The sequence below is a fragment of the Oryctolagus cuniculus genome, chromosome 6 (genome assembly GCF_051225735.1).
Source record: "Oryctolagus cuniculus isolate XC-2025 breed Fujian yellow rabbit chromosome 6, ASM5122573v1, whole genome shotgun sequence".
NCBI lineage: Eukaryota > Metazoa > Chordata > Mammalia > Lagomorpha > Leporidae > Oryctolagus > Oryctolagus cuniculus.
The window spans coordinates 31,610,449-31,637,508 of NC_142872.1; the positions used below are offsets into that span (position 1 = coordinate 31,610,449).

The following is a 27,060-nucleotide window of genomic DNA, read 5'->3' on the forward strand; positions in this document are numbered from 1 at the left end:
TAAAAAAAATTCTGTATTTCTGAAGCCTGTTCTGGTACCTGAGAGACCAGAGTTGGAATCAGGCCTGTGTTTGCATGAAGTGATTAGGTTAAGTCATCATGGAAAGTGTTTTTTTTTTTTTTTTTTTTTTTTTTTTTTTTTTTTTGACAGGCAGAGTTAGACAGTGAGAGAGAGAGACACACAGAGAAAAGGTCTTCCTTTGCCATTGGTTCATCCCCCAAAATGGCTGCTATAGCCGGCGCTGCGCCGATCCGAAGCCAGGAGCCAGGTACTTCCTCCTGGTCTCCCATGCGGGTGCAGGGCCCAAGCACTTGGGCCATCCTCCACTGCCCTCCCGGGCCACAGCAGAGAGCTGGACTGGAAGAGGAGCAACCAGGACTAGAACCCCGTGTGCCGGTGCCGCAGGCACAGGATTAGCCTAGTGAGCCGCGGCGCCGGCTGGAAAGGTTCTTAACATCTCTGGGCCTGGGTCTCTCTGTGAAATAGGGGGAATGACACCTGTCAGGGCTGTTGGGAGGATTTGAAGGAGGAAATGAGTGTCAGACACATAGCAGGTCCTCTGTTGGTGTCCTTTCTACCTTCCTCTCTTATTAGGCCGCTGATTCCTTGACAGTTCATGTGTTTTTGTTTCTAGTTTCATCCAGCTGTAGAGCAAACAAGGAATAGGCTGTTAGCTGGCTGTGGAGTGGGTCTGATAGAACGTACACAGCTACCGTTCCCCTGTGCAGTGTCTAGCAGTGCAGCAGAGAGTGGACAGGCTCGATGATGCAGCTTAGACCCGGCCACAAGGAGACGTATCCGCCCCCTTAAGACGCAAACCCTAAACTAAACTCCGGAACAACCAGGACACACTTGTTGATAAAGTGATTTGTTTCACAGAGGGGTGAATTTTGAAGTTTCGTTCCCAGAGTAAATGCTATTTTAACGTTAGCTAAGATAATATCAGGCGTCAGGTGGTTGGCAAACTAGTTGGTACAGGTTCATGATTGGGTTTTTAATTGTTCTGTTCGCTTGTTTTATTATGAGCAGTTTGGCTTCTTACCCCTTGTAGGCTCATGCAGGAGAACTGAGTTTTGCGTCTGTAATCAGAGGGTGCCTGCAGCTCTTCATGAATCGTGGATAGAATGGTGTCCTCAGGGTTGCTGTGCAGAGTTGGTCATCATCCTTAGGTCCCCTGAGCTCCCCCTGCCTGCCTCTCCAGCCCGGCCCTCTCTCTGATGAGCTGATTTACTTACCTTGCATTCCCCAGCCACCTGGCCTTGCGCTGCTGGCTTCTTGCATTTCATCTCTGCAGGGTTGACTTTATTTCTGCTTATTAATTTCACCATTCCTCATACTCTCCTTCAGAGATGTCAGGAGACTTGCTTGAGGTTGTTCATTGAGTCTGTTTTTCCACGGAAAACCTCTGGCCCCAGAGGTAATAGACAAGAATGACTGAGACTATCAAGTGGCTTTCCGGGCAGTTCATCCACAACTTATCCTTCTAGCGGCACAGCTTGGATTTTTAAATTGTTGATTCTAGAATCTGACTCCTGGGCTTATATGTTATATCACTTACTAGCAATTTTCCCATTTGTAAAATGGGTTTAAACAACAGTGTTGACCTCAAAGTGGGGAGAATCAAGTGAACATTGTCTTTGAATCATTTAGGGTCCGGGCACATAGTCACTGTAATGATGCTGAAAATGGAGAGTGGCCTTAACTAAGTGTTCAGAGAATGCTTCAAGTCCTCGTATGTAGACAGCACTTCGTCTGCATTTGTAGGAAATTCCAGCTCCCAGGAGAGCTGGGTTGTTTCGTTCCTAGTGTTAGGGGGAACACAAATGTGCAGTAACTGTCCCAGAGTCAATGGCTTTTTTTTTTTTTTTTAAAGGTTTATTTGTTTGAAAGAATTACAGAGAAAAAGGGAGAGGCAGGAAGATGTTCTGTCTGCTGCTTCACTCCCCAGGTGGCTGCAATGGCCAGGGCTGGGCCAGGCTGTCACCAGGAGCTTCATCTGGGTCTCCGATGTGGGTGGCAGGGGCCCAGACACTTGGACCACACTCTGCTGTTTATTCCAGGCCATTAGTAGGGAGCTGGATCAGAAATGGAGCAACCAGGATACAATCTGGTGCCCATATGGGATGCTGGCATTGCAGGCAGTGGCTTTACCTGCCATGCACAATGCTGGTCCCTATAGTAGATGTTTTAGTAAATTGTTGGATGACTGAATCCAGCTGTGAGCAGAGCAGGCACAACAGTGTAGCAGGGTGGTACAGCTCGGCCCTTTTTGTTGGTCGATGACATAGGAACCTTCCTTTCCCTGGAGGTCCTGAGAGGTGAGCTAGCACAATATTGGGCTATTTTTAAAAGCTTAGTTGTCATATGAGAAGCTACATGTGTTTCACTAAACATTTTACAAGATTTTATACCTGCACACATCTGCAAGGCTACCATCACAATAATGGGGGAATTCTTAGTACCTGGGTCGGTGTGTTGACCTTGGATGGGCTCGCTGCCTCCACAAGGAAGTAGCGGGAATCAGTTTCTCTTTATCTCACTCCCATCTAGCCTTTACTGCATTTGGACATTCTCACCGCTGACATGCTCAGTGTTTAGAGTGCTGCTGACTGTCTTCACTAGCTTGCAGGTTTGGGGCATGCAAGGACTGTGTCAGTGCTGCTCCGGGTTTTGTTCCCTTTACCTGCCACAGTCACAGTCTGAAATAGGAAGTGCTCAGTGCAGAGTTAAAGGACGAATAAATGAACCTAAGTATATGACACTGCTGGACCTGTGTTGGAAGCAAAGGAAGGGGACCTTGAGCAGAAGGAAAATGAAGACAGGTGCTGAGGCTTGAATGTGTCCCCCGGAAGCTCCTCTGTTGGTGGTGTTTGGAGGTGGGGCCGGTGGAGGTCATCAGGATTAGTTGAAGACTGGGCCCCTGTTGGTGGCATTGGTGCGTTTATGAGATGAGGAGAGACCGGAGCTAGCACGCTTTGCTTGTCTGGCTGTGAGATGCCTTCTGCCCTGTTAGGGTGCAGCAAGAACGCCCTCTCAAGATGCTGTTGCCCTGCCCTTGGACTTGCCAGCCTGCACAACCATGAGCTCAATAAACCTCTATGCTTTGGAAATTATCCGGTCTCTGGTGTTCATTTGTAGCACCAGAACACGGCCTAAGACAAAAGACCTCCTAACATCTGAGTTACTTTAACTTCATTACTGTCATGCGGCCGAGTGCAGCCTGCAAATGCAAAGAGTGTAATGTGATGGAAGCCAGAGCCATAGCCGAGGCACACGGGGGCTTCCTTGGCCATTGTGAGATGCAGCGGTTTGGGGGCAGGTTGCAGGTTTATGTTGGTGCTTTGCTGTTTGTTTTGTTTTATTGCATGCTGTTTCTCTTCTCAGCTGTCCCAGAAGTGGGGTTTAAGTGGGTCTGCCATGAGAAGGCCCCTCAGATACGTTTTCTTCTCTAGCTGTGGTATTTTCTCCAACCTGTCTTCGTAAGTGAGGGTACTCCCAAAAGTTCATGGAACAAAGCAATGAAAAGCTAAGTTTATTTTGGTGTTAAACAATTTCAGAGTCCTTGCTTAGTTTGTATAATAAGCATTTCCCATGAACCTCTTTAAGTATGTGCAAATATTGCTGAAGGTTTCAGAGTCAGCTCTGGTTCCCTCAGACAAAATCTCTCTGAAGGCAGCAGATAAAGGAAGAATCACACAAGTAGACACAGCCCAGTAGGGGTGGCTGGTGTGCATTTGCACAGGAGTGGACAGCATCTTCCAACTGCAGTACTCTCCCGGGTGGAGAAGGACTAGCACAGCAGGCCGCTGAGCCCTTGCTGCAGAAAGAGAGGGGAGTGATGGGAAATAGGAGAGAGCGTGTCGGCGCGGGGGAAAGTTATTTTCCCACTCAGGTTCACAGGAGAGGTGGAATCCCAGTTTCGTTAGAGATGCTGTTTTTTTCAGATGCTAGGGGCCATCTGGCTGGCCTGAGAGATGACGTAGGAGGTTGAGAGGTCCCACCTAAGAGGGCTCTGGCATCTTTTGCACGTTTGAGAAGTGCTCCGTGCACATTTCATGCCAGGTGCTTTGTTTCCTAGATACCTGTCCACCCTGTGTCCATCTGTCTGTCCATCATACTGTTTGCTGCATCCATCTCCCTGCCCATCCATCCTTGTGTGCATCCATCTGGCCCATTATTGACTGCGCAGGGTGTACCAGATATTCTCCCTACTTTCCATCCATTCATTGCCCTCGATCTGTGCATGCACCCTCCATCCAGCACTGCCGATCGCCCATTCCGTGCCGGGCACCGTGCTAGCCCCTGGAGCCCTGAGGAGGGAGCCAGGCTCATGAATGAGGTTTTACTGTTTTTCAGTTTTTTTTTTTTTAACTTTTATTTAATGAATATAAATTTCCAAAGTACAGCTTATGGATTACAATGGCTTCCCCCCCATAATGTCCCTCCCACCCGCAACCCTCCCCTTTCCCATTCCCTCTCCCCTTCCATTCACATCAAGATTAATTTTCGATTCTCTTTATATACAGAAGATCAGTTTAGCATACATTAAGTAAAGATTTCAACAGTTTGCTCCCACACAGAAACATAAAGTGAAAAATACTGTTTGAGTCCTAGTTATAGCATTAAATCTCAATGTACAGCACATTAAGGACAGAGATCCTACATGAGGAGTAAGTGCACAGTGACTCCTGTTGTTGACTTAACAAATTGACACTCTTGTTTATGGCGTCAGTAATCACCCTAGGCTCTTGTCATGAGCTGCCAAGGCTATGGAAGCCCCCTGAGTTCACCAACTCTGATCATATTTAGACAAGGCCATGGTCAAAGTGGAGGTTCTCTCCTCCCTTCAGAGAAAGGTGCCTCCTTCTTTGATGACCCGTTCTTTCCACTGTGATCTCACTCGCGGAGATCTTTCATTTAGGTTTGGTGTTTCTTTTTTTTTTTCCCCCCCAGAGTGTCTTGGCTTTCCATGCCTGAAATAGTCTCATGGGCTTTTCAGCCGGATCTGCATGCCTTAAGGGCTGATTCTGAGGCCAGAGTGCTGTTTAGGACATCTGCCATTCTATGGGTCTGCTGTGTATCTTACTTCCCGTGTTGGATCATTCTCTCCCTTTTTTATTCTATCAGCTAGTATTTGCAGACACTATTCTTGTTTATGTGCTCCCTTTGGTTCTTAGTCCTATCATTATGATCAGTTGTGAACAGAAATTGATCACTGGGACTAGTGAGATGGCACTGGTACATGCCACCTTGATGGGACTGAATTGGAATCCCCTGGTATGTTTCTAACTCTACCATTTGAGGTAAGTCAGCTTGAGCATGTCCCGAATTGCACATCTCTTCCCTCTCTTATTCCTACTCTTATATTTAACAGTGATCACTTTTCAGTTAAGTTTCAGCACTTAAGAATAATTGTGTATTGATTACAGTATTCAACCAAAAGTATTAAGTAGAACAAACAAACAAAAATACTAAGAGGGATAACATATTAAGTTGTTCATCAACAGTCAGGGCGAGGGCTTTTGAGGTGAGGTTGGTAACTGTTCCCCACCCATGAAGGCACAGGCTGTGTGTGCTCTGTGCCTGCTTTTGTCTCCTCAGTGACTTACACGTCAGGCACACGGGTGCTCAGTGCACAGTTCTGTAAAAGAGCAGAATCAGTGATCTGTGTAGCACGGTCCACTCCTTTGACGGGGTGTGGCCACAGCTGTGAGAGTTCACACAGCAGACCCCACTTCTGGGCCAAGTTACGAAGAACAATGGCTGCCTGTGCCTGCCGTTCATTCACTGTGCTCTGGTGGTTGCTCTACAGGGCTGACCTGGTCTTGGCACTGTCATGGCTGCCTACACCGAGCAGGTGCAGAACGTGCTGAGAGGGAGAAATCCAGGTGCTGTGGCTGCACAGTGGGAGCCAGGCTGGGCAGTGGCAGGGATGCCCAGGGCTGTGTGTGTGTGTGTGTGTGTGTGAGAGAGAGAGAGAGAGAGAGAGAGAGAAACAGGGGGAGGCAGGGGGAGACAGAGACAGAGAGGAGCTGTACCTGGAAGGGTCTTCTGGCAGGAGCCCTGGGTCAGTCGAGGTAGAAGAGGCCCTTCAGGCCAAGGAGGATGCATGAGGGCGCTGATGTGGGATGTGTCCGAGGGTGGAGAGCAGCAGGGGGAGGCCATCGGCGAGGCTGGGCCAGGCCCCTGCAGTATCGGAGGAGCAGGACTTCTTGCTTTCATTGTGGCGGAACCCCCGGGTTCTGGCGACACTAGGACGTGGAGGCCTGGGCTTCCCAAGAAAGCACGCATTACAACTTTCTAGAGCTGCTGTAACAAGCGACCGCTGGGTCGCTTCAAGCCACAGTGATTTCTTTTCCCTTAATTCTGGCGTCTGAAATTCCAGAGTCAGGACGTCAGCAGTGCGTGTGCCCTCTGAAGGGCGCTGCCTGTTCTGGGCTTCGGGTGCCTCCTGATGGTCCTTGCTGTTGACATGGCCTTTCTTCATGCAAGCCTGTGTCTTCTATTAAGGACACCTGCTATGGGGTTTAGGGCCCATCCCAATCTGGTGTGACTTCATTTTCACTGATCACATCTGCTGAGACTGTTTCCAAATGAGGTCACATCCTTTAGGTTCCCTGCGGGTGGACATGATGTCCGGGGACAGTGTGGGCCCACTGCAGGAGCGGGTATTGAAGGTGGTGGAAGGTGCTGGGGGGCTCCCCATGAGCCTTCTCATTCCTCAGATAGTGGCAGGGAGGCCAGCAGTGGCTGGGATTCCAGGCCCTAGGAGGGCTCCTGGGTGTAGGATTCTTCCCATGGGAGGTGCCTTGGAGCAGGTCTCGGGGTCATGGTCTCCTTATCCTTCCTGTAGGGAAGAGAGCATGTCAGGGTTTCTTATTGACTGTCCCCCCAGTACCTTGTGATAGGAGGAAGTGTCCATGAGAATAAAAGGGCCGAAATAATGAATGACCCTGGTGAACAATGGCCCAGGGTTTTTCCATGGTCCCTCTCTCCTCTGGGAACAGCTTCCTGCTGCTTTCTTGGAGGCACGTTGCCAGGGACTTTCCGGGCCTACAGGCCTCTGCTTTCCTTTTCTTTCTCACTTCTTTGCTTTCTCAGGTTCACTTTTATTAGCTTCTTCTAGCTTCCTGGTATTTAATACCTCAAACGCAGTGTCTCCTTATAATCATGATTCTTGCACTTAGTGTGCGTAAGAATTGCCTTGAGAACTTATTAAAAAAAGAAAAAAACAAACAGGTGTCCAGATTGGAATCCCAGAATTTCTGATTTAGTAAGAGTGGAGTGATCTGAGTTAGACAAACTTCAGAAGCCAAGAAATGTTTCTCCCCAGAGTGTGTGTGTGTGTGTGTGTGTGTGTGCATGTGTTCCCTCTTGTGCCACCTGATGGATTATAAAGGCTGGCTTCTGCCTTTACCTGATGGTAATTGGCACAATTTGTCACCGGATTATGTATTTAGAATTTTGACCTAGATATGCTATCTAGATACACAAAGGCAAATTGTCCTATCATTTGCCTCTAGGCAAAGTGGTTTAAAAATAGCATTAGAGGTACCTTGAAAATGTTATTAACAGCATCCTGTTGGATGAGGAAGGCAGTGGGGGGAATAGATGTTTCCGGATTTCAGGACTAAGCCTGGGAAATGGAGTTGTGATTGACGGGTGGGTCATGAAGGCCTGGGTGACGGATGGCTGTACTGTCCCTGTTTCTGTGATGCAGCTTTCTAAACAGGATGGTGGCGTTGGTCATTCTCCTGATGAAACTCTTAAAAAAGAGGCACGTTCAGGTGCATGCATTCATTTACTTAAACATGGTTGAGAACTTAAGACTTGCTGGAGTGGGGCTAACTGTGCTCTTTCATCAGCAAACAGCCACAGCAGCAGCCTGCCTGGGGTTTCTGATGTCCTTAGGCTGGGACACCTTAAACAGTGACAAGTGTCAAAGGGAATCAGAGCTGCCTAAAGGGATGGAAAGGCGGAGTTCTGGGAGCCAGGAGAGCTAGCCCCTGGGTTGGGAGGAACAGGAGGAGGCTGTTTGCCTGAGGCAGAGACCCTTCAAAGGGACCGTGATGAAGAGCTGGGGCAGTGACTGGGTGTGCCCAGAGCAGGCTCCTGGAGAGCCAGCAGCAGGCTGGTGTTTGGGGCTGGGGAGATCCTGGCTCATTTGAGGCACTGAGCAAGGGCTGGGGCGGCAGGGCCCCTGCAAGTCTTCTAGACCTCGAGTGCAGTGGAAGAGTCACAGTGAGGAAGTGTCCGGAAAGGGCATGACAAGATCGGATCTGCCTTTTGAGCGGGTCATTCAGATGGCGTGCAGCGGAGTAGGGGCCCTGGTTAGGAGTCCAGGCCAGAGACGGCTGGCCTAGGCTCAGGTGATGGAGGTCTTGTTCTATCACGATGCCATTGGAGAAGAGTTAATTGAGGTGGAAAAGCACTCTCGGGAGGTTCCTGTGTTACCTAATCTGTGGGGCTCCTTGTTCAGAAAGGAAACGCCGGGACTGTAGGAGGCGTGAACATAGCTGCTTTTCTTCTTTCCTGATCTCTCTCTTGACTTGTGTTACTCTTAATTTGTTATTTAATGTTGTTCTAAAAAAGAAAAATTTACAATTTAAATTATTAGTGTGATTTCTTCTGTTCCTCTTTATATTGTGTAATGCCAATTTTAAATGTAAGAATAAGATCATTTGACTTGGCTGTGGAATCACCAGAATTATACAGTTTATATTTTTACAGCTCATAAGCATTTGTTTCATTCTTCCAAGAACAGTGGAGACGCTGCACAAAATAACCCCAGTGTTGCTGCCCCAGTCCCGGATGGCATGCACTGTCTCCACACGTTCCTCCCTGTGGCGTGCTCATGCATGAGGAAGGGCGGCGAGGGACGGCAACAGTGGATCTCTTGAGCTTTTCCTTGCCTGTGTCCTCGTGGTCAGCTCATCCTGGGAAATAGCATGAGGAAGAAAGGCTGTGATAAGGTCCCAGAGCCATGCATGTTTCTTCAAACACCACTGTTTTCTTCTTGAACTTGGCACCTTCTGGATGGGACAGAAGACATGGCCTCTCAGGGCTGTCAGCCTTCCTGCTTGCACGGCTGCATACATAACACACTTACCTGTGTTCACTCTGAGTCTCACTGGGCTCCACACATCGAGGGGCCACCCCCAGAGTTCTGTGCTCCTGGGCTCACAAGGAACCCCAGCGGGCACCATGACACCCAGCCTGCCCACTCCTCTGCTTGACGGGCGTGCTGCCCTGTCCCAGCACACTCCACACTCAAAGCACAAGGTCAGGGGTTAAGTTAGTGACGACTCCTGACAGCTGGTGCAGAGCAGTAGCCCACGAAGACCCTTCTGAGCCTGGGATCCCGTGAGGCTGCTGTGCCTGTAGTCCAGGCTCTCAGACACTTCCGCTGCCCTGTGAGCCTGCAGACTGGGGTCACGGGTGTCTCTGTCTGATTTACCATCTGCAGGCTTAGAGGAGATGAGCTGGGCATGGCCTGCACTGGCAGCCCCAGTCCAGACTTGTGGTGCAAGAGTGCTCGGCTCCCCAGGCGCCAAAGGCAGTTGTCCGTGCTGGGGGGAAGCCTGGTTTGCAGATGGCTTCTGGGCTGTCGGCACCAGGCCTGTTCATCAGCTACAGGTGTGTGTGGGTTTCTTCGGTCTGCGGATCCACCCCCTGCAGAAGGCCTATTCCTAGCTCAGAAAGAGACCTGCGCAAGAACATTTTTGCAAAAGACTCCGAGTTCAGAACTTGAGATTTGTACCTTGAGTTGTGGTGTTCCCACCTCCCACCCCATTGTCGTCTTGATTCGTCTCAGGAGCATTAATTGCCTGCCAGGGGAACACTTGTAAACCTGCTGTCAGGAGTCAGATTCCGGAATGTTCCGTCATCAGGGCTCAGTACTCGATGTTCTGAAGGGGTAGGTGATGGCACTTCTCAAACTTCAGCGTGCACAGAAGCCGCCTCCGGTCCCAGAAATGTCGGTTCTGGTGGCTTCCGTGGGCTTCCCGGGAGGGGGCTGCATGTGGCGTCAGCCCTGTTTTGAGAAGCCATCTCTGGCGTCTCACGCTCCGTGATCTACGGAAGGGAAGACCCTGAGAGCCTGCCGCAGTGTCATTGCTGGGGAGGAGACGCACACCGCTGGGTAAGGCGGCACAGGTGGGGATTGCTTGGGAACCTGTTGGGCGGGCAAGTGTGTGCCATCCTGGGCTCCCCGCTGGGCCCAGGGCACTCAGCCTCCCTGGAGATGGCAGCAGCTGATTAAACAGGGGCTAAGAGAAAGTGAAACTGATTTTTGGGAATGTTACCAGGTGTGGCTTTGCCCAGGATTGCTAGGTACTTTTTTCCCCCTTCTTCTCCTTCACGGAACATTCAGTTAACCCCAGGGAGAGGGGAAGAAAAGCAGATTTTTGAACGGAGCTTGATTGTGGAGCCCAGCAGCTATGGCTGACCTCTGGTGCTGCTGCCCAGGGGCGTCTGCCTGCGCCCAGGGGTTAGGTGGATTCAGATGGAGCCGAGAGGAGAGGAGGGCAGTGTGGAGGGGGCGTGGAGACTGGAGGAGGCTGGGCCGTGTGATGGCCCTCTCATCTTTACTCCGACTTAGAGCAGCTGGTATCTTATTTATTCCATTACTTCCTAAAAGCTGTCTACTAAGAACTCTTAGTTTATTGAGTGCTTACTGTGCTGAGGGTCCTGTGGGAAAGACTGCAAGCATCATCATCTCTGTCTTTTAAAGATTGCTATATTTATTTGAAAGGCAGAGTTACAGAAAATGGGGGTGGGGGGAGTCAGAGCCGTCATCTGCTGGTTTACTCCCCAGATGACCACAGTGGCCTGGGCTGGCAGGAACTTCTTGCAGGTCGCCCACGTGGGTAGCAGTGGCCCAAAGACTTGCACCATTTTCCACTGCTTTCTCAGGTCATTAACAGGGAACTGGATTGGAAGTGGAGCAGCTGGGACTCGAACCGGCCCCAAAAGGGGTGCTGTCACTGCAGGCCATGGCCCCCGCTGTGCCACAAGGCCGGCCCCAGGCATCGTCTCTTTTCTTACAGGAATCTTGGGAGGCAGGTCTCCTCTGAGCTCCATCCACACAGGTGAAAACTGAACACAGCCACTTTAGGAGTTTTGAACCCTTGGAGTCTGTTCCCAAAGCCCCAGTGCTTACCCACTCTTCCAGGCCTGTTAGGCTGAGTGTCTGACTGCATTCCTGGTGCCTGGCTTCTCCCTGGCTGGTCTCAAGTTCTCTTGGCTCTTGCGAGCAAGTGTAGCTCATGTTGCATACCTCCAAGATCTGCTGCCTGTAACTTTGAATGAACACCTGCTGAATTCCATTAAGATCCGATTCCTCGGCCTGGGTTACTGGCTTTCGTTGTCCCCTTTTGTTTCCTGTGCTAGAGGAGACCCAGGGGTTACAGGGAAGTGGCTGGTCTTGGCTTCATGGTCCCTGTTTTTTGTGGGGCTCCAGCTTGTCTGAATGTGCTAAGCTCAGATACGATCGCACAGGAGGTTGGAAGGTGTGGAAAGAGGAGTAACTGCAGAATTTGTAGATGCCGAGTTTTTCTTTTTTTAGGTGGAAGATTTTGCTTCATTTTTTTTCCCCAGGCCATAGAAACTACATAGGATAATAAATGTTTATTGTCATTTTAAGCCACTAAAGTTTAGAGTTTTTCATAGCAAGAGTTAACGAATCCAGGAATTCAAGGGTTTTCTGTAGAACCTAAAACAGCATGTGCCTCTCTGTATTACCCCCTTGGTTTTGCACTTTGCATTCACAAATGGGAATTCATTCTGCAGAAAGACCTGCATGCTGTGATGACCTGTTGAGAAATTAGTGTGGCTGGAAATCCATTGTCAACCGGAACTTATTTGCTTTGCAGTTTTCTTCTTTTTCATTGTTTTTAGAAAGCCTTTAATAGCCTTACCATTCTTTTGGTAAGTCTTTGCAGACTCTTCTCAGATAGCAGCATGTGGAAAGGCACAGAAAGGACAGAGCCACAGTCGCCTGGTGCCTGCTGGTGGAAGACGTGGTGGCACTCGGTTGCCTTGCTGTCTCGCCGTGTGCTGGATGCTGCTCTGGGCGCCTCGGCCTGTCTCTGTGAACCCAGGATGGGCAGAGCACCTCATCAACCCCGTGTTTCTGGCTCTTTGTCCCTTCTTCAATTTTTTGGCAAGGCCTTTCTTTAACTTGTAAACCTCTTCCAAGAAGGTCTGGCTTTGGCTGTAAGTTTAAGACCATAAATTTTCAGATGGTACACGTCACCCTCTTCATCTCATTGAGCCCGAACATCATGGTGAAGACATCATTTTATTTTGGGGTGGGGGGAATTAGTTGCTGTGGTTATTTGCTGAAACTAACAGAGTCTGTGTTCTCTCAGTTGGATTTTTGGAAATTGTTCTGGGAGAAAGACATGGATACATGCTTGCTGTAGGAATATCCAGATATTTCCTTGCAGAAAAATCCTTTGGGTAGAATCTTAGACCTGAAAGACCCTCTGATTCAGTCCCTGGTTTTCTAGGGAATGCTGTAAGGCTGAGTGTGTCACGTGCTGTGTGCACCTGTGTAGTTCACAGCAGAGCCAGCATGCGGCCCAATTTTGGTTTTTAGTCTCAGTTCTATTCTGTTCTGCCTGTGACATTTTTAAGTTCTCACCAGGGATTCATCCCCTTATTTCTCCAGTGTGTGTTGAGATCTTGGTGTTCCGGGCGCTGAGCTGGAAGAATTAGGAAGCTGTGGTCCTGTCCTCAGGGTGTTGGGTCTGAGTGCAAGCTCTTGCCTCAGAGAGAGTGATGCCTGGGCCAGCATCACCGACAGCCCCGGGACCTTGTGAGAAATGCGCATTCACAGGCTCCCAGGTCTGCTGGAGCAGCATCTGCGTTTTGGACAGACTTTAAGGCTCCCTCTCGAGGCCCATGCCAAGCCCAGTCTGACCCACTGAGCCCACAGAGCCCTTGGTGGCTCCTGTGTTCTCTTTGGGCTCCCTGCCCTGTGCAGCACACGCTGCCTGGCTGAGGCCAGCACTGCTGGCCTGGAACCCCGTGCTCCCCAGGATCTCGGCTGTGGCGCAGGGCCCATCCTTTCCCTGTTTCCTCTGGGACTGACAGGTGACGCATGATGACAGCATGCGTGCAGCAGTGCCCCTGAAAGGCCCCACTGGAGTTTTCCTCAGCTTAAGGAGAAACCCACCCTGCTCGGAATTCCTTCAGTTAGAACCTAGTGTCATGTGGTCCAGGGATTTTGCCTGGCACTTCAGATCCCAGGGGTGAAAGGAAATTTTGTTCATGCATGTTGGTTTTCTAGGCATCTGAGGGAAACCCTGAAGGACTCAAAGGTTTCTAGTAGCTTCCTAGAATGGGGTTATTTGATTGGTTTGCAGAATCAGTGAGGTAAAATGTCACCCAGTTTTTACGCCAATTAAGATTGCCCTGCCCCGCTACCTGCTGGCTATCTCCCCTGAGCTGTGGCTTACGGGAAGGAGGGTGGATGAGCACCCATGGGCCAGGCTGCTCCGTGCTCTGTGGGCCGTAGCTTGTTGTTTTTTTTTTTTTTTTTTTTCTTTTCATTTTCAGTTTCCACAACAACTCAGTGAAGGGCCTATCTCCATGGTTACAGAGACGCTTGGAAAGGTTGGGAGTTTGCCTGAAGTTGCACAACTGGGAAGGGGGAGACCTCGAGCTTGCACCTGTTTTTATGGAGCCCTCACCCCTCTGGCCCTCCCTGGCTCGTGTGTGTGTGTGTGTGTGTGTGTGTGTGTGTGTGTGTGTATGGGGAGAGACAGACAGATACCTGCACTTGCTCATCCTGGAAATACCCTCTCTTTGCTCCCTCACTTGCCTCGCCCTTCTCAGAATGGTCTCCTTTGTTTGCAGGAAGCACAGCCAGCTACGCCGGGGAGTTTTTCCTGCGCTGGCTCTCGGCTGCCATGTCGTCTGGTCTCAGGGTTCTAAATGCAGGTCCTCTGTTCTCTGTGTCCATACTCTGCTTTGTGTCAGGCAAGTTCCAGGCAGGGCTCTGCAGGACATGAGTGTTCCTTGTGGTGTGATGCCAGCTCGGTCGCCTGACTCAGCGGTCACTGAGTCAGCAGGAGTTTATTAAGCACCTACTATGTGACAAGCACTATCATGAAGGTGGTTAAACCCTCAGTGCCTCAGTGTTCTCATGAGGATAAGCTAATAGTTGTATATAACATAAAAAAGTATTTACAAAATATACATAAAGGCATGTGTGCTTATATGAATGTAAAATACATACAAATGCCTATATAAATGTAAAATATATACAAAGCAGAACAATAACACTTTGGAAATGTAAGCATATTTGTATTCATTATTTGAAAATAATCATGTTTATTTAGTTATTTATTTGAGAGAGAGAGGCAGACAGAGATGTCATAACCACTGGTTCACTCCTCAAATGTCCACAGGAGCCCTGGCTGGACCAGGCTGAAGACAGGAGCTAGGAACTCTGTGATAGGGACCTGAATACTTGAGCCATCACTTGCCACCTTCCCAGGTATGCATTAGGAGGGAGCTGGGATCAGACATGGTTCCCGGCCTGTGAGAAGGGATGTGGGCATCCCCATTTGCTTCTTAAGATTTATTTTATTTTTATTTTTGACAGGCACAGTGGACAGAGAGAGAGAGAGAGAGAAAGGTCTTCCTTTTGCCATTGGTTCACCCTCCAATGGCTGCTGCGGCTGGCGTGCAGCAGCCAGCGCATCGCGCTGATCCAAAGCCAGGAGCCAGGTGCTTCCTCCTGGTCTCCCATGGGGTGCAGGGCCCAAGCACTTGGGCCATCCTTCACTGCACTCCCTGGCCACAGCAGAGAGCTGGCCTGGAAGAGGGGCAACCAGGACAGAGTCCGGCGCCCCGACCGGGACTAGAACCCGGTGTGCCGGCGCCGCTAGGTGGAGGATTAGCCTATTGAGCCACGGCACTGGCCCCCATTGGCTTCTTAACTGCTGCTCCGAAACCCATCTCTTAATTATGTCTAATTAATGATGGTGCTACTGCTCCTTCCTAGCATGAGGCTGCCTTGAAAAGTTTATTGAAAATGGAAAACCCACAATTTTGAGAGGTCCTCAAAAAGTTCAGGGAAAATAAGCATTGTGAAAAGAAAGAAACTCTGCATGGATGGCAGAACTTTTGGCTAATTCCGTCTTCCACAGACTTTTGGAAGTGTCCTTCCAGGAACAGAAGGTGGAGTTTCCAGGAGGGAGCAGAGTTCCTGTGACTCCCTCAGACCTGCCCCGCCCCTCCTGGCTGACCAGTGGTCTGTGTACAGATGTCCAGGTTGCAGGGGCCATCGGTCATCAAGTTGTCCTTAGGGAAGGCGGCCGCTCCCTGCAGGTGCATGTTCTCCAGCGAGGCGTGGAGGAGTTGGCATCCCAAGATAAAGCTGGGAAGAGCTCCTTGGTGAACGGCTTAGTCACTGTTTCGGTTGACATCATCACTGGTCTTTGCAAGAAGCTGGTTGCTGTTTCCTTAGGGGGTGCAGTGCAGAGTCCATGGCTTGGCACACAAGCCCTCCCATGGTTTTTTCTAAACTATCTGCTCAGTCTTACCTCCTGGCGATTTGTTAGACTCACTGCCTTTCTGGGCAGATCCTCAGCTTTTGCATCTCTTTGCTGTCTATTGACACTTCTGGAGAACCTCACAGGCCCAACGCCCCGCCCCGCCCCTCCTCTGAGTTCTACATAGACAGGCACTAGTGAACTTCTAAGGCTCACTCAAACCCAGCTCCCTATCTTATCCCCGCCACCTCTCCCAAGCCTCCTCCAGTGGCTCCAGTTGGAACAGGACCCTTGTTTGCATGTCTGTAGCTGTTTTTCTATGCTGATTGCCTTTGCACACTCTACCTTAATTATAGTTTTGTTTACCCAGATCAGGCCCTCCTCATTCGAATCCTCTGAGGCTATGGAATGCGTTTTTGCGTCTTTGAGTACTCTGATACCAGCTTCTGGAACCTTTGGGTAAACTAGGCAGTAGGCAGTGGAGTGTGGTCATTAAGTTTGGAGTCAAAGCTACCCCGCGTCTTACTCACCATGCTCATTAGCTGTGTGTCATTGGCAGGTTATTTAATCTCTCTGAGCCTCAGTTTCCCCATCTGCAAAATGAAGATGATAAAACCTACCCTGCAAGACGGTGGTGAGGTTGGAATACTCTAAAGTGCTTCATATGTCCATGATACATGATAAGACATCAATACAGTAATGCACAATGCATCTATGATGATTTTGATGTAGATCAAAATGAATTTGGGCCTTGCATGTTATTCTTGCGGGTATTTTCATGTGACTGGGATTGGAGACTTCATCCTGGAAAGGGTAGCACACTTCTTTGTTCTACTGGATTTTGTTTTTAAAATCAGTCCTGAAAATTGCATTAGCCTTAGTGCTCTGGTTGGAAAACCAGACTCTCCAGAGTCAGAGCTGGCTGTGGCCTCATTTAGGAAGTGCAGCTTTAGGGAAATGGCCCCAGGAAGAGCACGCAGGCCTGTAATTAGAACGCGCTCCGGGTACCAGGCCCGGCTCTGTGCCGGCTGGGCTTTCCTGCACTGTGGTGTGGAGAGAGGTTTGCCTGGTCTGCTCTGGCGGGTGTGAAAGGCTGTGAGAGATACCGAGGCAGCGGCTTCATCCCCGCCCTGTCCCCTCCACGGTGCAGGCTCCAGCCCACCAGAGGGACACAGGCCTTCTGCGTGTGCTAGTGAGTACTGCTCTTCCCGCCTGGAGGCCAGGGCCCCGCTTGAATGCTGATGGAGCACTCAGGTGACATTGCCTTTGCTGGAAGGGTGTCATCATCACTGGGACAGGGTCTGTTCCCAGCACTGCCTTCAGGGACTGGTCATTTCTCCTGGAATCTTAGCTCTGATGTAGTCGATTGCCATCTAGTGGCCAGAGAAACGAGATGAAAACGATGGGGTGTTGTATTTGGTTAAGATTTGACACTGCTGCTTTTTGCTAGTGTCAGGCTGTAGGATGGCATTTGACAAGAGACCACCAGTGACCTTGGTTCAAAATGCCCCACTCAGAGGTAGGGCAGTGGTGAGTAGGGGGAATCCCTCCTTGCATGCACAGCCTCTGATAGGAGGTGTTGTGTTTGCCCAGATACAGGTCAGAAGAAGGGTCTCTGGGGACTTTTCCTTAATACCCTTTGACTCCAGGTTGGGGGTGTGCTGGGGCTGACAACTGCCTTGTTGGCGACTCATTTTTCCGGGTTCTTGGTTTGAAATAGGTTTTGCTTGTGGCCGTTGCTGTGGCACAGAGGGTTAAGCTGCCCCCTGCAGCACCAGCATCCCATATGGGTCCTGGTTTGCGTCATAGGTTGCTCCACTTCCAATCTAGCTCCCTGGGAAAGCTGTGGAAGACAGCCCAGGTGCTTGGGCCCCTGCACCCACATGGCTGATTTAGAGGAAGCTTCTGGCTCCTGACTTCGGCCTGGGGCTAGCCTTGGCTGTTGTGGCCATTTGGGCAATAAACCAGGTCATGTAAAATCAATCAATCAATCCCCCTCCCCCCAAAAACCCACTATTTTTTAAAAGATTTATTTATAAATAAGTAAATAAATCTTTAAAAAATAACTAGGTCCTGTGTTAGGCTCCTGTGGGTAGTGGCCCTGCCTTGAGCTCTGTGGCCATCTTCCTCCCTCCACACTGGGGGGGGTTGGTTTCCTGTCAGCGGTGAGCACGTTCCTACATCTGTCAGGCTCCAGGCAGACTTCCGAAAGTTGGAGAGTTTGTCCTCCTTTCCTGGATCTTTTCCTCTTGTGGAACCTAGAGTTGGGAAGTTCTCCTTTGATGGAGCCTGCTGAGCCTCTCTCCATTGTCCTTCTGCAACACCTGCTCTCAGCCTTCATGGAACTTTATAGGAAGGGAGACATTCATTGAAGAATCAGCTCAGCAAATGTGAAATTGCTATGTGGAAGAGATGCATACTCAGCAAATGAAAAAATAGGTTCGGGTTGACCCTGGTTAGGAAACTCAGTAAAGTCTTCCTAGAGGTGGGGCCGGTGCTGTGGCATAGCAGGTAAAGCCGCCGCCTGCAGTGCCGGCATCCCGTATGGGCGCCGGTTCCAGACCTGGCTGCTCCACTTCTGATCCAGCTCTCTGCTGTGGCCTGGGAAAGCAGTAGAAGATGGCCCAAGTCCTTGGGCCCCTGCACCCACATGGGAACCTTGGAGGAAGCTCCTGGCTCCTTTCTTCGGATCGGCACAGCTCCGGCCATTGCGGCCATTTGGGAAGTGAACCAGTGGATGGGAGACCCCTCTGTCTGTCTCTGTCTGTCTCTCTCTCTCTCTCTGCCTCTCATTCTCTCTCTGTGTAACTCTGACTCTGACTTTCAAATGAATACATACATAAATCTTAAAAAAAAAAATGCTTCCTAGAGGTAGGAGCTTCTGAGCTAGGCACTGGAGGCACAGTGGGTGAGAGGTAATGTTAGCAGTATAGTGCATTCCAGAACTGCAGAGGACAGTGCCCCTGGAGCCCAGGGAAGGAGGCAGGAGGGCCAGACATTGATGGTACCTTAGGCCTTGCCAGGGACTTCGGTTTTCATCATCAGAGCCTGGAAAGTCACCAAAAGTCTGTCTGACTCAACTGGGCAGAGAACTGACCAGAGGGATAAAAGTGGGTGTGGGGAGCCCAGAGAGGAGGCCCTGGTTGGTGTGCAGGCACGTGGGAGCCTTGGGCTTAGGGACGGCTGATGGTGATAGGAATGGGCAAGACTGAGAGATTTGTAGGAGGCACAACAGACGGACTTGGGACGCGACGCTGTGCACGAAGCAGGCTGCACTGTGAAGGGTGCCGTGCTGGGGTCAGCTGGTGTGGTAGGATGGATGGTGGTGCTCTTAGCCACCCTGGCTAGCTTTCTGAGAAGCAGGGTGGGAGGTGAGAGAGGGTTTGGTTTTCCTGGGAAGCGGGTATGCAGGAAACGTGTCATTGCTCTGGGCCCTGTGTCCTGCCCTCAGCCCGCAGTCCCGGTCCTCCTGGAAGCCAGCAGGTGTTGCTGAGTCCAGTCCTGCCAGTCCCACGGGATTTTCCTAGACACTCCTTGTGTGCTGTGACATGAAGCCACTTGCGACGAGCTCCAGAATCATTCCACATGCCAGGGCCCTGGTGCAGAGAGTGACTGTAACTGGTGTCCACAGAAGAGGGGCGATCAGCGAGGCCCGGGGGTCTTGGTGTTCTTATGCTTTAAGTACCCAGCAGACCAGCCCTGTTGAGATCGTCGCCTGAGCACTTTCCAAGTCTGCAGAAAGATATTACTGTGTAGCAAATACTTGGAAGCTGATACACTGAAAAAGAAATGTAATTGTAAGGTTACCTGGAGTCCTTCTTTCTGTGGGTGTGTCCTTGTGCATGTTTGTGAGTGTACATGCAGCACTTCACCCAGGGAGGAAAAGGAAGTGACTTGTCTTTGTGTTATTACTGGTGAAACTTGTGCAAATTTAAGGTAAATTCTATTTAGAAAATTATGATACACTTTCTGTTTGAGTGCAGGAGGGATCACACTGGAGTGTAAGTCTCAGGCTCTGTGCAGATCAGGAAGTGCTTGGGCAGAGCGTGGTGTCTGCAGGAAGAGGGGACGCCTCCCCGGTCTCGGAGCTGACGGCTTTGGGAGCAGTCCCAGATGTCCGTGGCCCTCCTGGTCTCCTCATGCAGGAGGCAGAGCCATGCCTCCGTGTAACACACGTCCTTGTCTCCCGGCTGATGCTGGCTTGGTGGCTTCTCTCTCTCTCTTCTGGCCAGTGTTCTGCTTTTCCAGCCACAGATGTTCCTGCACACTCAGTAGTACTGACCCTGTGTGGCTGCCTGAACCTGCGGCAGTGAGGTCATGGGAGCTGGGGGCCTCAAAGCGTGGTATGCCCCCAGCCCCGGCCCCGGGAGCGGCTCCCGCCCTCCCTGTCCTCTCCCTGGAACGCGTGTCCTAGAGTCCCGTGGGTGTCGCAGTGGCGTGAAAGCTCCAGAAACAGCTCTTTAGGGAGCTGTACATCCAGGCTGATCCTCTCCGTAAGATACCACCCATCCTTTTGGGTTGAGATACATAAGAGGCAGTGGCTTTTGAGCAATCTACTTTTTTTTTTTGACAGAGTTAGACAGTGAGAGAGAGAGAGAGAGACAAAGAGAAAGGTCTTCCTTCCATTGGTTCACCCCCCAAATGGCTGCCATGGCCTGCACGCTGCGCTGATCCGAAGCCAGGAGCCAGGTGCTTCCTCCTGGTCTCCCATGAGGGTGCAGGGCCCAAGCACTTGAGCCATCCTCCACTGCCTTCCCAGGCCACAGCAGAGAGCTGGACTGAAAGAGGAGCAACTGGGACAGTCCGGTGCCCCAACCGGGACTAGAACCCGGGGTGCCGGCCCGCAGGCAGAGGATTAGCCAAGTGAGCCACGGCGCTGGCGAGCAATGTCCTTTTGATGTCTTCTGCATTGTCCCAGATTACACGGAGGGGTTCTGATCGGGTGGGGCCGTGTGTGAGCTCACCTGCTGCAGAGGCTGCAGTTCAGAGGACCTGACCTTACCTGAGGGCCTGTCTTGGTGTCTGTGCACCCCTCTGTCTGTCCTTTCGCGTCCACGAGCTTCCCTTTCCCAGTCCTGTCCTGGAAGACACATACACAGCCGGCCCTCCATAGCCGCAGGTTGCTTGGACTCACCCAGCTGCGCTTGGAAGCACAGGAGAACACCGTATGTGTGCTGAACATGTAGGGGTTGTTTATTCTTGTCATCATTCCCTAAACAATACAGTGTCACAGCGGTTTCCATAGCTTTCGGGTTGTAATAATCTACACATGATTTAGCATGTGCATGGGGCTGTGTTAAGGGCAGACACCACACCATTTTGTGTAAGGAGGGACCCGAGCATCCATGGGTCTTTGTATCCAGGGGGAGTGCTGGGCGTGATGGTGGAAGCAGGCCCCTTTGGATCCTGCAGGATGATGTGCTAGCAGTAAGAAGTGCAGCCGTGTCTAGAACTGACCTACCGTGTGCACCTGCAGTGTCCCTCTACCCAACCCGCAGGGCTGACAGCTTCCGGCAGGTGACATGCCAGGGCTAACCCAGGGTTAGTTGTGTATCTGATACATGGCAGAGCTGGAACTCACAGCATGAGCCAGTGGGGGCGGGGCTGGCCAGCTTACACCAACACCCTGCAGAATACCAGTGGAGAAGCCTGAGATGCCCTCCCAAGGCCCTGGGAGCGGGTTCTGAGCCAGCCCAGCGGCAGGCGTCCACTGTAGCTTTACTTTAGAGATTTCTCTCCGAGTCCATGGTGAGTTCCTTTTCAGGGTCCAGTAGTTGGGATTCTCATTCCGCCAGCTTTCCCCCCTGGCCCGGTGCGAGTATTAACTCCCTCGCGGTGCTGAGTCCCTACTCCTCCCTCGGGCCCTGGCCTCTTTCCCAGCTCCTTGGGGTCCGCCCCAACTCTCAGGTGTGTGCGGTGGTGCGGGTTACCCGTGGTCATGGGCTCTCGGCCCTGCCCCTGCTTCCATGGGTCCCTGTGTGCAGAGGCTGTCACAGCCCCCGCTGTGTGTTCTCAGCCACTCCTGCGTCCTCACTGCAGCTGCCCCGGCAGCACAGCCTTTCAGGTGCCTGCTGGACGCTTTTCCAAGCCGGGCTCTCATCGTAGCTTTTCTGCACTCTGTCGAGATGTCTCTCTCTCGTCCCATTTCTGCTGGGATGCACAGGAGCCATTCAGGGCTGCTCTTCCTGTCTGCTCTGGCTTCTCTCTGAGCATCGTGCTCTGGGTCACGTTTCTGACTAAAGTGAGACTGTGTGCATTCCCAGCCACGTTCGAGGCACCTGTGTCTTGGATTGCTCGTCAGGCTGCAGCTCCGGCTCTGAGATGTTCCAGTCTTTCTTCCTCCTGCTTGTCCTTGCCCTCCTCTTGCCCTACCCCCTGCAGGAGTCTGACCTGAAGCCGCCTCTGTCTCTCCTGGGCTTGCTGGGGAGTGGTGTGCTTGAGGGAGCTCCTCTACCAGGGCTGGCCAGGTGTCATGGATTCCTGATTCCTTGCCAGTGCCTTTGGATTTTTGGCCAGGGCCCTTCCGGGAAAGTGACTGAGCCAGGGAGAGACTGGACATGGCTGCCAGTTGATTTTCATGTTCTTCTCCAACCTGAGTGCCTTTCTCTGCTGGGGTTGAGCTGAGTGCTTAGCACGAGCCATAGCCAGCTCAGGACCACATTGTCTGAGCCTGTGCAGGCAGCCAGTCTGGGGGCCCACGCCTTAGCCCCAGCCCTGCCAACGGCAACATAACCACTTCTATTTCCTTGACTGGCAGCCATTGCCTGGAGTGAATCCTGGGGGTGGGATTTGTCTTCAGTGGTCCATATGCAATAAGCAGGATGCACTGCATAGAAAGGAGACGAACCCAATACAATCAAAAGGTGAAATCTCCCACCCCACAGCCGCTCAGATGCAGCTGGCTGCCAAGGGTGAGCAGTGCAGAGGCTGTGCGTGCTTATCCTCCAGCTGGTCGTGTTGCTCTGAGAAGTTCAAACCCCCACCCTCTACCCTGGATCTTATTAAAAGCCAGGCCATGTTGGCAGCTGTGCCTGCTAGCTTCTCTTCTCTGAGTGTGGACAGAATGCCATTGCCCTTCCAGGGAGGGAGGAAAACCTTCCCAGGGCAGTTGGAGTGATGACTTCATCCTCAGCTACAGCCAGCTCAGGAATTTTTAAAAAAATATTTTTATTTATTTATTTGAGAGACAGAGTTACAGAGGGAGAGGCTCAGAGAGAGGTCTTCCATCTGCTGGTTCACTCCCTAGATGGCGCTACGTCTGGAGTTGAGCCTGTCCGAAGCCAGGAGCTTCTTCCAGGTCTCCCACGTGGGTTCAGGGGTCCAAGGACTTGAGCCATCCTCCACTGATTTCCCAGGTCATAGCAGAGAGCTAGATTGGAAGTGGAGCAGCTGGGACTGGAACTGGTGCCCATATGGGATTCTGGCACTGCAGGTGGAGGCTTAACCCACTATGCCCCAGTGCCAACTCCTGTATGTGGAATTGAGATAAACACATTTGTACCCAGCAGCCTTGTCTGCCAGGCTATTGGAAGGTGCCTTGGTGCTTAAGTACCCTCAACAAAAGCCGGAGCCTCAGCAAGGATTGTTGGCTTTTATGACTGACTTTAACAAAGGCTGAATTTTCCAGTCTGACAAGGACTGGAGAGATTTCATGATGGACACCATGGGTGGGGGCTGTTCTTACTCCACAGGCAACACTGCTGGGGATGTGGCACCGAGAGAAACAGGCTCACGAGGAACGTGCAGAGGGGGCTGGTAACCCGGGCCTCATCTGGGCTTGGTCGGAGGAGAAAGGCCAGGAGATCCCATGCTGCGGGGACAGGAGGTTCCAGGCCCTTCCTTCTGGCTGTCCCCCGCCTCACTTCCCAGAGTCAGATTGTGCTGATGGTGGTACTTAGGGGAAGGTGGTGTTGAGCTGCACAAGCGGGAGCTGCACTGACCGTGTGGGGGACCCGTGGTGGTGTGCACCACCACGTGGAGGTGTGAGGCTGTGAGCGCTCCTCTTGGCTCTGGTCCGGGGTTCCTCTCTGATCTCTGTTGGCAAGTGGATCCCCACATGTGTCAAACAGAGGTGACAGGCCTCATTGTGTGGCTTGAGGAAGTAGAGGGAGGGTAGGAATTAGTAAAGCAAGTGTAACAAAAAACACTAACTCGCTGAGTAGGTCAGTGCATCGTGGTATAAACAAGTATTACTGTGTTGAATTTTTGTTCCACCGTGCTTTGAAATAGCCTCAGGGACAAATCTGCTTGCTGCTGCGTTCACAGGAGGACTCAAAAGGGCAGTTAGAGGAGAACCAGACTCATTTCAGTAATTCCTGTTTTTCCCCCCCTTTTCTTCATTAGATTTGTCCACAGCAAAGCGGAAGTTTGCAGATTCCTTAAATGAATTCAAGTTTCAGTGCATAGGAGACGCGGAAACAGATGACGAGATGTGTATAGGTAAGTCATACATGCGCGGGCAAAAGGCATATTCACCGTGCGTCACGACTTCCCTTGCCCCAGGAGAGGAATGGTCTGAGCCCGGGAAAGAAGGCCGTGCGGTGGTCCTGGCGCTGCAGAGAAATGGAAGCCCGGGGGCCTGGAGTCGCCCTGGGCTTCTTGTCCGGTTCTGGGACTTCCTCACCCACTCTCCAGTGCGCAGGAGACAGCTAGAGGTTTCCAGTGGGCTCTCCTCTCTCCTGGCTGGGTTTGTGACCCCTCCTCCTGCCAGCTGCAGTGCTGTGAACTGAGAGCAAAAGGAGAGCACCAGCAGGTGATGGGAAAATGGGGTCAGAGGTTGCAAAATGATATCTCGAGGCCTGAGAGCAGAATACAGCCATATTTTGTTTGGCTGTCATTTAAAAAATTGAGTTACCGTATAAACTGAGCTCATGTAAAATTCCAGTTTTCCAGCTTCCTTGAAAAGTAGAATCTGATCTACTGGCCTCATGTTCTGGCCCGGCAGTGGTCGGCTGGGGCTGCGTAGCTGCTGCTGCTGCCTTCACAGAGGGAGAGGAGCTCAGTGAGCAGCTCACCATGGTCCCCACCACGCCCTCGTGCACACACACAGGCTTTCTGTTTGTTTATTTATTTATTTTTTTAATTTGAGAGGCAGAGAGAACTTACATTCCCTCCCCAGATGTCTGCGACAGTTAGGGATACACCAGGCCAAAGCAGGGAGCCAGGGACTCAAATCCAGGTCTCCCACGTGGGTGGCAAGAACCCGGTTACCTGAGCCATGAACTCCTGGCTCCCAGAGATCACTTTAGAAGGAAGGAGGAGTCGGGAGCGGAGCTGGGACTCCCACACAGGAGTGCGTGTGTCAGCTTGTGGCTTAACTGCTGCACCAAGCATCCCCACCCCCGCTGCTCCCTTGCACCAAGCATCCCCACCCATACCACTCCCTTGTGCTTCTTGCCAAGAGGCTGAGGTACTGTGCTCCCAGTACCACACAGTGCTGCTCCCCTCTTCCCCATCCCTGCCTTCGGCCCTGAGCTTGGAGTGTTGGCAGTGTCAGGACACAGTCACCATCAGGAGGGACTCGTCATTTCACCTTAATCTTTGTACGCTGAGCATCTTGCTCGACTCCACGGAGTGATCAGGATTGGAAGAAGTCGTGTTGGGTGAACTCATCGGATGTGTAGGTTGTGACCCAGGGTCCCAGGAGCTAGGGCGGCACAAAGGCAGCTGGGAGGCAGCTGGGAGCAGTGAAAGTGCGTTCTCACTGTGACTCGCGGGTGGGCGTTGCCTTTCCCCTCCTTGCACAAGTGTCCCTGGTATCCTTGGGGCCACTGCACTCCCTGCCTCTCGCTTTTGTGAGTGCCCCAGGTAAGAGCAGTCCGCGCCTGAGAGCCACGCTGCAAGGTGCGTTCTGGTCATGAGTGGCTTGGGGACCCAGAGTGGAGAAACCCAAGGAGAAGCCAGAGGCGGCGGTTCAGTGCCAGCAACACTGTTTGTTTGGTTCTGGTGCCAAAGCAAAGGTTGGGTTCTGACGCAACCCCATGACAAAGGTTGAGGACGTTAACTCCTGGACAGGAAATCCTTCAGTGGAGCTCCGCTTGTTCCAGCTTGGGGCCTGGGAGCCTGCCAGCATCTCCCCCGTCCCCAGCTCTCTGAGGAGCAGGCAGGTCTTGTCCTGGAAGAAACTCCTCCCCAGCTCGAGTGTGAGGTGGACGTAACCTGCACTTCTGGGCCATCCTACCCTTAGCAGTTCACGATGCAAATACAGGGAGAGTCTCGGAAGCAGTTGGCTTCAGGCCTCTGTGTGCACCACGGGGCTGCAACCCATAACAGAACAGTGAGGCTGGAAGGGCTTCGCACACCCATGACCTCCTCTGTCTCATGGCCCCTTTCTCTCTCCCAGCAAGGTCTTTGCAGGAGTTTGCCACTGTCCTCAGGAACCTGGAAGATGAGCGGATACGGATGGTGAGTAAGGCCGCGCTGCTCTCCAGACGGCTTGTTCACAACGAGCAAGCACGGGATTGGTTGCTGGAAGAATTGGGCGTGAGTCCCGACGCTGCCTTGTGGGTGCTTTGAGCTCTTCAGCAAGTCTCAGCCTTGCAGGGTTTGAAGGGGTGTGTGAGCGTTCAAGGGTCGCCTGGTGGATGGCTTCACACAGCACTGCCGTCCTCCTGCAGAGTCAGTGTGAGGGCCCTGCACAGGTGCACAACCTCGGGGAGCCTCAGGTGCTCTCCCTGCTGCCTCGTCCCCACACGGCGTTACACCAGCCTCACAGGGCAGGGGTCCCCTGCTCGCTGTCAGTCCCGAGCCACCTGCCACGGCACCTGCCACGGAGTGGGCAGCCAGTACATGAGTACTTAGTAAGCGAAGGTAACTGGAAGAAGCTCTTGAGAGAACGGCCTTGTGCAAATTCAGGGATCACACGCCAAGCTCCAGGTTCTCAAGCGATACCCTTGGTACTAGGATTTATCCTGACGTGGTTCAGTAGGAACCGGGGAGGGATTTCCCAGCTGCAGGAATGGATGCCTTCACGTGTAGGGCCTGGGGAAGGTTCCAGAATCTGGGCGTTTTTCTCCTCTTCTCGCACTAATGGCTGATGCTGTGAGCTTTATGTTTACCAAGACGTTGTAGAGCTGTTTCCTGCCTTTTCCATTTTCACCCTCGTAAGGACCCTGAACTCATCTCTAGATGACCCCCATTTTTCAGATGAAGATCCTGGGGTTTGCAGAGGGTGAGTAACTTGTCAGGATCACACAGTTAATAAGTGATAGAATCGGATCCAAGGCCAAGCCTCCGTGTAACAGAAGAAAAATGGTAGGAATTTCTTTAGAGCTCCCAGCGGAGCAGGGGGCTCTGACCTTCTGCCCTCCCTGCTGACGGAGACCCCGCTTCCCCCGTGGCGCCCTGCCCAGTGCTTGCCTCGGAGTCAGGAGGGTGGTGGCGGCAGCAGGGCTGCTTGGTGGGTGGAGGGAGCGGACAGCTTGTGTGCGCACGTGCTCGTGCCCGAGAAAGGGAAATGATTCTTTTGAGTCGGATTCTTGGCTGAGTCAGTGTTTGGGGGTGGGGGTGTGGTGTACAGAGCCCCACGAATGCCCTGCAGATTGCAATGGCCTGC

General features: G+C 51.8%; 1 protein-coding gene across 11 annotated transcripts in view; it reads left to right on the plus strand.

Annotated features, from left to right (window-relative positions):
* Positions 1-27,060, plus strand: part of ARHGAP26 (Rho GTPase activating protein 26) — a 448,382-nt gene that overhangs the window by 93,537 nt on the left and 327,785 nt on the right. For 10 of the 11 annotated variants that reach the window (XR_016236253.1, XR_016236252.1, XM_089336015.1 and 7 more), the window contains exons 2-3: positions 23,850-23,945; positions 25,849-25,910. Coding sequence is in view for 9 of the 11 variants with exons in the window: in XM_089336015.1 (XP_089192141.1) it covers positions 23,850-23,945; positions 25,849-25,910 (158 nt within the window). In the remaining 2 variants the exon portion in view is untranslated. Of the gene's footprint in view, positions 1-9,930; positions 10,142-23,849; positions 23,946-25,848; positions 25,911-27,060 lie in introns of those variants that run through there. The other variant, XM_089336013.1, reaches the window with a different exon arrangement.